General features: G+C 35.9%; 1 protein-coding gene and 1 long non-coding RNA gene across 2 annotated transcripts; both read right to left on the bottom strand.

Moving 5' to 3' along the window:
- Nucleotides 1-458: 458 nt before the first annotated feature.
- LOC140039257 (synaptic vesicle glycoprotein 2B-like) lies at nt 459-7,624 on the bottom strand. Its single transcript, XM_072084861.1, has 10 exons — nt 7,177-7,624; nt 6,526-6,706; nt 5,921-6,075; nt 5,422-5,552; nt 5,004-5,093; nt 4,516-4,617; nt 4,082-4,170; nt 3,463-3,950; nt 2,763-2,922; nt 459-1,572 (listed from the first exon to the last, which is right to left on the bottom strand). The coding sequence occupies exons 1-10, from the start codon at nt 7,622-7,624 to the stop codon at nt 1,377-1,379; spliced, it is 2,040 nt and encodes a 679-aa protein (XP_071940962.1). The 3' UTR covers nt 459-1,376.
- Nucleotides 7,625-8,040: 416 nt separating this feature from the next.
- Nucleotides 8,041-10,425, bottom strand: LOC140040329 (uncharacterized). The gene is made up of 3 exons (XR_011842707.1): nt 10,205-10,425; nt 9,455-9,678; nt 8,041-8,730 (listed from the first exon to the last, which is right to left on the bottom strand). It is a non-coding gene; the product is annotated as an uncharacterized lncRNA (long non-coding RNA).
- Nucleotides 10,426-10,777: the final 352 nt, after the last annotated feature.

Genomic DNA, 10,777 nt, shown 5'->3' with positions numbered 1-10,777 from the left:
ATCATCATCATCATCATCTTCTTTATCGTCATCATCATCGTCATCAACTCATAATCATCGTCGTCAACTCATAATCATCGTCGTCATCATCATCGTCATCATCCATAATCATCGTCATCATCATCATCGTCATCATCATCATCATCATTATCATGATCATCATCATCATCTTCTTTATCGTCATCATCGTCGTCATCAACTCATAATCATCGTCGTCATCAACATCGTCATCATCCATAATCATCGTCATCATCATCATCGTCATCATCATCATCATCAATATCATCAACTTCATAATCATCATCATCATCGTCATCGTCATCATCATCATCGTCATCATCATCATCATCGTCTTTATCATCATCGTCATTATCCTAATCATAACCGTCACCACCATTCTATCTACCTAATCATTATCTAGTGTCGTACTTATGATATATATATACACTACATAATACACAACATAATGCTCACACAGATTAATGCGACTAATTATTATAATTTTATTACTTAATTGATCACTCAAAACATTGTTTCTAATGATATATTTTAAGTTTTAAGCTAAGTCATGATTCATAAGCATAATGGACAATTCATACAAATAGGCCTACGATACCAACCAGATTATGCTAAATCCTTTTATCACATTTACTTTCTAAATGTAATCTTTCTGTAATAATTTCCCAGCATTGTCTGAGTGATTTTAGTTAATTCATAATTATTATTTGTAACAAATTACTCAACTTTATTTCCGCTTTCTCTTCAACAATTTTGAAGTTTCATTTTAAAGTTTGTAATAAAGTGACGATGAGGGCGCCACGGCAAGTTATAGTTATAATCCATGTAGTAATTAAAATACACTTTAATTTGACAATAAAATAATCCAGCAATTTAAATATTCTTACAAGTATCCATCCTAAGCTAATATTCAAGTATGTTATATAAATTCAAATCTATTCTAAACTATATACTTATTTTCATTAATTTAAACGGTTACATTTTAGAATTTAAATATTTACCCTGTCGACATCTTATACTAGAGATTATCAATAAAATAGGCCATCTTCGTAATATTGTGTGACCATTACTTATTGTTCTCTTAATCTAATTCCCTATATAAGGGGAGACAACCAGGACCAATCAAGTGTTCCTTGAATGGATTGACCACAGTGTTAAACATACTGCCCACGTGTAACAGGAAAGGGTGTCCCCTGAATAGGGGTGTCTCAAAGGATGGGTTCTACTGGTTTAATTGACACACAAAATGGATGTGGTGTCTCGTAAAGGAATCCTCTTCTGGTTATCAGTTAACTTTCCATGGCACTTGGTTCAAGTCGAGAGAGAGTCGTTGCTCCAATCCCAAACACTCTGCATTATTAGAAGGTCGAAGTCATGATTTCTCGTGGATCTACAATCTTCATAAAAGTTACAACTATTGTAACGATCAGCAAAAGAACTGTTAAAATAATCCGTAATGCTTCACTAACATCAAACGAAAGACTTCCCATGATGCCTATGCCAATCAGTCCGCCCGCTGTTGCGACGGTAACCATTAGTCCAGCAGCCGATCCCCTTTAAAATATTATTTATAACAAAATTATAGGAAACAATTTCATATTTCTAAAGCTATGTCTAGGCCTACACTATCAAACTTTTGTCAAACTAGTTTCATAGTGTAGACAGGGCTTAATGAAAATCTTGTGGCAGTGACACGCGCTTAAAACGACCACAAAATGGTGATAGCTGCTTCGTGTTTACTGTTTACATTCTTTCCTGTTAAATACATCTTGAAGTGAAAATAAAACAACGATTATCTTTATCTCTACCTCATATATCACCACACGGAGACTATTATGGCGGTGAGTTACTGATAACCAGCTAACACCATTTCCGATATTAAGTTTATTTTCTATTATTATTAAATGCTGCTGCATAACAGCTACCCTGTCTATACTGGACGTAATATTTGCGTTAAACCAGGCACTCTAACTAACAACTGCCTTGGTTAAACTTTGTTTAATAAACTTGAAACATGTGTATAGACAGACCACCAGGATAGAGACAGGTATTCAACAAAGGTAAACAAAATCAAATAAAGCAGAATCTTTTTGAACTGGCGTACTGATTATATCATCACACCATTATATTTGAGCAATCAGGTTTTGGACTGGGGATCGATATGGCACGTAGCCTAAACCACTCTACGCACTGGGCCCGGATTCGGTCTGTGAACGGAGAAGACTCCGGACTCTAGGTTCGTACGGAATCCCGAAACGTTTTTTCTTGTTTTTTAATTTTTAAACACTAGGCCTACACCCATCGGATCCTGGTTAGTGATAACGTATACCTACAGCATAATATTAATAACAATGGTAAGCGCATTGAGATTTTGCATACAGTGGTAAATAAACCCAAATTAAGCTAGGTTCCCACTAGGACGCAACGTAAGCACGTAACGCAACGCAAAGTGATTTAACCAATCACAAGAGATAGATTTTTCGAACAATCGCGTGTGATTGGTCAACTCGCTTGTGTTGCGTCTACGTCCTTGCGGTGCGTCCTAGTGGGAACCAAGCTTAAAGGAGCGGCACGAAAAACACTAGGCCAATATACAATTACTCTGGACGGCATACATGTCTATACTCTTCAGCACTATACATATTTGTTTTTTTTAAAATATTTATGTCAAAATTATGTAAAATTATGTCATATTTGTGATCAAATTTGCTTTATTGATTGATTTTATTTTCACTACGCTTTACCTGTTACTTGTTGGAAAATACGCAGTCGTGAGCGCAACGAGCACGCACCATCCGGGTGTTGCAAATAACTGGAAGAAGGCATTAAGTGTAGCACCAGCACCCACACTGTTAGCTGTCCATGCAAAGCACACTACAATCGATGTTAACCCTGATACAATAACTATAACAATATTGAAAAAATATTTTAGTTTTATTTCTTATACGTTTCTTATGTTCCGTTTGAACGTCGTTCGTTTATCATTATATTAAAGATGTATTGTTCCCCGAAAACATGAAAAATGAAGATTTATAAAATCAGACTTTAAATAGACCATTTTGCAGTTTTAATAAAGTTATTTATTCTTTAAAAAAAAATTAAAATTACTTCACTTATAAAAAGACAAAAGAAACGTTTAATTTTAACAAAAAACTATTTTAAGTATTTTTTGCTTTTAATTACATTTTTTTCAGGTAAATAATTTTTTGTTGGTCCAGTTTTTTGTCAAAGTGCATAACTATAATGTGATATTAAAATGGCATATAAAAAAAACTTTAAAAAATATTTTTTAGGGGACAATATATCTTTACTTCGTCTGTTCATTACGTCTATCAATACCACCACCACCATTATTTTCATCGATGCTGTCATCATCGTCACACTACAACCACCACCATAATCATGACAAGAACATTTTGTTTCGTTTTTTTTACCAAGTCTTACCAAGTAGAAACTTTGGACCAAGTAATTCCAAAACACCAATTCCTATTCCGACGCTGACGACCCCACATAGAGCGCCCGCAAACATTTTCCAATAGGCCTCTGTAGGGGCAAATGAGACTACTGAGCTACACCCCCGGGTGTCTAGAAACACTCGATTCTCCGTGTCTATAAAATTATGATCTTGAAAGTCCGTTCTCTCAAAGAGAGTGTTGATAAGAGTAGAGCGGTTGAAAATCGTCGTTGTCGACAGGATATTGTAGAACGTACAATCTTCGAAGGTACAGCGATAGAACTCTGTATCACTGATCAGTAAGTTGTTAAACGTTACGTTGTTGAATGTGACGTATTCAAAACGATGTATACTGATGTCGTTCGGATAGGCATCGTCACTCAGATTATTGTATTTTGAAATCTGCTGGTTTTCTTGGTAGACGTCAGTTTGTAAGGAGTTGATTGCCACTGGGAACCATAACGTCCAACCAATAAATCTAAATTGCAATGACAATAATCAATATTAAAACATAGGTCACAAACAATGGCCTCAAGTGATGGCTCTCTTCTGACCATGGCAATGTTCAATTCAATACCAATTTTTCAAAATTTAAGAATGTTTACTCACCCGAACGAGAAACAGAAAACACAAATAACCAACGGGTTCGTGTACTGTGAGAGAGGCTGAGTTAATACCTTTCCTAATTTTGATATAATCTACAATGATATAATAATGTAACATAAATTAACATTATTTTAAATCTTGATAAGGTCTATTTAAAAGCTTTCATCTCAATCGCGTCCGATCCCTGCGTCCGATCTTCGCTTCGAAGTATAACGCCACCTTTATTCACCATTTTCCTCTAATATTCAAAACAAGAATACACATTACTAAACGAAATGAAAGTGTTGGTAATTATTATAGATATCTAGAGATGGCATAAATCGGATAACAGTGTTTGTCTATGGTATAGAGATAGGTCTCGTTTTCATGGATTTTATTCTTTCAGTAAAAAGTATAGTCGATAAAACTGACCCGGTTAGTTATCAAATTGGACTTACTTTCTTCATCCAGTTAACACACTTTTGTATGTAAGTTTCATTTGCCTTTGAGTCCACTGACGGCAAGGATGGTGCAAGACGACGTAAATCAGACTCGTTCATCTAAAAATACACAACGAGTTAGTAAAACACAAATACAAAAATATAGTATAGAAGGGATGCTATAATAAAAGTGAATGTTAAGCCAGTGGCGGCGGTAAACTGAAAACCAATCGCAGCGCTCGACGTCTGCTATAAACGTCGAATTGAATGGTGCGGATTATCAGCCGATTCTCTGTACTGTATCTATTTCCAAAGTATCATAGGAATATTGGTAATACAACATCACATGTGTTACCCATGTATATAGTAGTAACCCAACCCTTAATCTAACACGATACAGGCTCCACATGTGATATAAATGAGATGCTGTATTACCAATTATTCCTATGATACTTCACTTCATAATATCAATGACGACAAACAAAATGTGTTCGTCTTGTTAATACCTCTTGTCTAAATAGGTCATTGCCTGTTTTTCCTTTGTGCCATTTATGAATTTTCGCCAATATATCGACACACTCCATCCACATACCGCCCTGTAAATACAGCAATAATATTATTTATTTATTTGCTTTTAATATAAATAAATTCAGAAATTGTCCTATTTAATTATAAAAAGGAGACCTTTGTGGTGCGTTGTGTGTAGGATTTGGTTTGGAGGTCAATCAATTCGATATTACTATAGTAGTGTAAGATTTTACTGCAATATTTGAAAAAGATAAATCATAGGTCACCCAGAGATTCTTCGGAAGGACTCGCTTAAAAAGGAACAGCCTTTAAAACAAAGCAAAATTAGGCCAATTCATTTCTAGCTTGGATACTCATCTATCCCCTGTAAATATAAGTGTCTGTCTGGTTTCTAACCTGTATTAGAATCCTTGGGCTTTCTGGTAAGACAAAGAAAACAACACCAGCCAGACAGACACACATAAGAGAAAACAGAATCAGAGAAATCCTCCAGGCTTCGAATGGCTTGTTATCGTAATAGTGAATTGCTGTAAGAAAGACAAAAACAGTACAAAAGTCACCTTTGTATAGGCCTACTTAATGCGGCGTTGTTTTTTTTTTGTTTACAAAAAAATCTCGGATGAGCCGTGCACGAAAGTGATTTCCAGCACAGTCCTATTTTGAATTTAAATTCCATATCAAAATATTAATTTCATTGAGAGAGGACGATCAAAGCATATTGATCGAAACGTCGAGAAACTCGATAGTTCTTTTCAGAACTAATATACGTGGTGCACCGCAATCTTTATATCAACTTTTTTATTTTGCCATGCAAACCTTTAAACAATATAATAGTCATGCAATATATAAAAAGAAATGGATTTCTTCTTTATTAATCCTACATATCAATACGTACTGACTTCGTATGACGCTAACCCAGTAGTTATTAGTGGAACAAATAAACTGCCCAACACAATAAAGATAACTGGTACCACAGAATGTCTGAGACGAAAACTCTTTGGCAGGAATTCATAATAGTAGACAATAGAAACTGGAATAACACCGCCAAGTCTGTAAGTAAAGTAAGTAAGTAAATAGAAACGATTCTTATTCATTTTGTTACATCATTACAATATACATACAAGAAATTAATATTATTCTAAACCACATTAACATTACCACATTATTGTATGTATCATCCTTAAGTATCCCATTAATTGGGACAGAAGATTTGTTAATAATTATACAGTAGGAGCAGGGAAGAATTAAATTAACTCTTAATTTAACTCTTCCCTGGTAGGACCATCTTCGAGACACACCTTATTCAGGACACTTTCACTCCAATTAATGGAATACTTAAACGTATGAAAAGCAAAATAATGTATAAGGAATCAACCCATCCATTCAAAATATTTGTTAGGTCCCGAAGGCGTCCATTAATACAGATTTTAATGCAATTATCTTCATAATAATCATCAACATGATTGCCATTCTGTATACGAGTTTTCGTACTAAACTTACCCGATTCCACATAGTACTAACGAGAACACCATAGCACCGTAAGATTCGACAACCGAGCTTAGAAGACCAAAAATACCGGCAACAACCAAAGATGTAACCAGTATGGGCTTGCGTCCAGACAAATCGGATGCACATCCCCACACAATCGCTGATGTCAGAGGTCCCACAAATATACTCCCACCTATATAAATAATAGAATTATAGATGAGGTATAAAATAAACTATTAATTTGTTGAAACTTATCCTACCCTCTATATTATGAAATTGCATTATAACATAGTTCCTTAAAATGAGTGCCTCCATGGACTTTAGTACTATACGTCCATGGTGTCTCCTGAAGGGGTGTACTAAATGAGTGATTCTACATACGTTATTTTTTTAACATTTGGTCCATTAAATGCTTTCTTAGTAGTATTGCAGGAATAGGCCAATGTTATTATATCATGTCTTAACCATGGAGTATTTAGATATTTATATCATTAAGCTAATCGTTTTAGTGTACATAATCAATCACATGAGTACTGTAGGTCTACAATCCTATAATTCATCACTATTCCTTGAACTTTTAAGACTAATTATAAAAGAAATACATTTATATTTCAATTTCTGTTGAGTTACTTACTGTATAAAATGATAATTATTATTACTTACGTAGCCACCCAGTGTCATTTTCCGTTAGGCACAGATCTCTCACAATATCAGGTACATAGTATCCGACTACTACCATCCATAACCCACAATAAAACAAACACAATCCAACAACAACCAGTAAAACAAGATGGAACTTTCCAAATCCCACCCTCGAAAGGAAGCTTTCATATACGCTTGAGAGCTGGGCAGATTTTTCTACCGTCGTATCCACATGATGTCCACCGGGAACAGCGTTCTTTGTGTTGATGACACGGGTTCCTCCATCGTTGTGGGGAGATGGGCCTTCGTTGTCACTTAAGCTAACGGTTACGTATGAAACGTCAGAGGGTCTCGGCTGGGGATCCGTAATGTCAAACAGTACGTTATCTTGCTTGACAACTTCTTCGTTACGCGAAAACGTGACTCGACGAGGAGTTTGGCTTTCAGATGGAAACCCAGAGTTATCCATATTTAATTCCATTTGTTTTGATGTAGTCTACGTAGCCTGTTCCCTATACCCCTGGTTGGTAATCGATATAATACAATAGAGGTACAGATTTACCAATATCGATTAACGCTAGATTAGACAATGGTTATCACTCCATGGAATGATCATCCAGTAATGTTACCGTACCTACTCATCCGAAAAATAGTTTGAAACAAAAGAAAATCTTTCTATGAACAATTTGACACACGCAGAAATAGGAATTGTGGGCTTATTATAAAATTAGCCTGCTGCTCCGGGTTTAGTTTGACTCTGGTGTGTAATGTGTGTTTTTGTTGGCACCATGTTTTCCGAAATTTGAATTAGTAGTAAAGAAATAACAAAACTTCACTAATAATGTATCTTAGTTTATTGAATATACTATTATTTTGACACCATCGATGCTATAGCCTTCAATTTTTGTCGTATAAAGACCGATTATAGTGGATAAATATTAAATTACGGTACTGTATCAGTTTTTTCAATAATTTACCAGTTAAAATTTTATTGTGGATAGTAATTGTTACATTTAGAACTTAATATTTCGGCATATTTTGTATTGGTTAATTTAATTGTTGTACTCTCTAGCTCAGATGCTTGTCTTTTTGGATTTATAGGAATGTAAACAGCTTATGGGCAAAATAAATAAAAATAAATATGGGTATATCGTTTACTATTGTTTACACGTCTACAGATTTCAGTCGCTTGTTCGTCAGTATGTCTGTTAAAACCCGTGAAGCTACGTCACTCGGTGTTTCTGTTTGATTGGTTACATTACGAAAACTCATCGTTAGTTTATGCACGTGATTTTTATTCAATTCCCACTTTTGGAGAACTGCATCTACCCGGTGTTCAACCACAGAGTGAGAGACGAATGATACGGGTTTTGCGTAGGGAATTACGCATGGATTCTGGCAGAGTTCAGGAGATAGGCTAGAGTAGGATGATCCGCCAAGAAGCTTCACTGCTTCGTAGTATATGGCTGCGTTTAAATGGCAGATAGTTGGTAGGGTGGTATCGTCACAGAACTTCTGCATATCCAGGTAGAATTCCTTGTCGCATATTTGCCTATCCCATCCGTATTGTTGACCCTTTAAAAAAGGTTGAAATTATACTTTTAACTATAGGATATGTGTAGGCCAACATGGCGAATTAAGCGTGGTTCCCACTAGCGACGCAACACAAGGACGTAACGCAAGTGAATTGACCAATCACAAGCGGTGGCTTATTCGCTTGTGATTGCTAACTGTCTATAACTTCGCTTGTCATTGGTTATAACGCTTGCGTTGCGTCTACGTCGTTGCGTTACGTTCTAGTGGGAACCAAGCTTAAGCGTGGTTCCCACTGGTGACGCAACACGAGGACGTAACGCAACGCAAGTGAATTGACTAATCACAAGCGGTGGCTTATTCGCTTGTGATTGCTAACTGTCTATAACTTCGCTTGTTATTGGTTAAAACGCTTGCGTTGCGTTTGCGTCCTTGCGTTACGTTGTGTACACGTACAACCGTATAATAAATATGACTCTGCAACCGTATAATTGTTTGAACTGAACACGATGCATGGATCATGTCAGGGACTGAGAAAAAAAAGTGTGCCGTTATTTATGAAATTTGAAAAATCACAGTGTGATTATAGGCCTACGGTACCATCTTTTACTAGCATTTGAAATACTGTATATTAGGCATACCGTAATTCACTGTTCTTGCTGTACGGGCTTATACCATATTGGGAATGTAGAAACAGAGGACTTGGACCGGGACCACACTGGCTAACCGATGCAAGTACTATTTAAACATTTTAACGTCAACTTACGCATTTGTAACACAAATCGTGACGGTTGCACGCTGGTTGAAATGTGTCTTTATACGGTGCTGGTAAATGTTTAGGGACACTGCAGCCGTCTGCATATCTCAATACCGGACAATCAACGAGAGGATTGCTGCTCTCTTCAGATAAGCACGATCCCACTGAGATAATGAACATTAATAAGTGTCTCATCGATAGTGCTGAATCTCTGTCCACAGTACTAGACATACCTGAAGAAGAGGTGATTATTGTACGTTAATAATTAGCGGGTGTGGGCTTCAGCGCAAAGGTTGACAAAGAAAGTGTCACGATTAGTCTCTCATCCATAAAATGGTTCTAAACTAGTGGCATATGTGCACAATAATACCGTAATGTAGGAAAAGGTATTTATTTAAAGATGATTTAATTATATATATAATTTTACTGAAAAGGAAGATTCTACAAAATATCTCATATTGATAGATAAATTATGAAACATGTTAATAATACAGTTTTGTCTTGTAGACACAAGTAAATATGGAAAGACACAACCAACAAAACACCACGACTCTAATAGGAATGTTACCTGGTGTAGGTAATGCCTGATGTTCTAAAGAGTGGTGGAGTGAACCTAAATAAAGAAACAGTAAATAGGACAACAATATTATTTATAAGAATGCCTCACTGATTGTGATTTTAAATCTATATCGGGTAGGTGTATATTGGGGTCCCCAACTAGTGATCACTACAGCTCTTGGAGTTTATACTTTTACATACCTCTAAATCGACCTGCTGCAGGTGCTCAATACGGTCGCCATAACCACTGATATGTCAGTTAAGTATCTACCAGCAAAACTAATAATAACATCTGTTCATATCTGAGATATATTTATCTTTGGGTTTTTAAATATCGTGAATGTGCTGCACCGCTAAATGTTTGCGAATCCATCATAAAAAAGACGGTCTTATCTAGGATATTAACCAGTAGACATTACAGATGTATATAGTCTACTAATAATAGATGAGGCAGGGAACTGGGCAAGGGTTGGTTGTGGGTGTGGAGTGGTTTAGATCCACACAGTGGTGTAATGTAAAAAAAAATCTTAAATATTTGATATTCTGTTGAAAAATAATATATCAAAAGGTTGTTTAGCGCCCTCTATACGTTTTGAAAAATTAATGTTCTTACACGTGGGTCTAGCGCCCTCGGACCAAAGTCTGGACCAAAAATGTAACATATAGTCTGGTTTTCTGCTGTACAGGTGTTTGATGACACAATATTTGATACATTCTACATTTTCACTATCCGCTTGAAACAACTATGATTTTGACAACTTTAAAATAGCTGGC

Source organism: Antedon mediterranea, chromosome 2 (genome assembly GCF_964355755.1).
Source record: "Antedon mediterranea chromosome 2, ecAntMedi1.1, whole genome shotgun sequence".
NCBI lineage: Eukaryota > Metazoa > Echinodermata > Crinoidea > Comatulida > Antedonidae > Antedon > Antedon mediterranea.
Note: the sequence above shows the minus strand (reverse complement) of the source record. Positions and strands in the feature narration are given on the sequence as shown.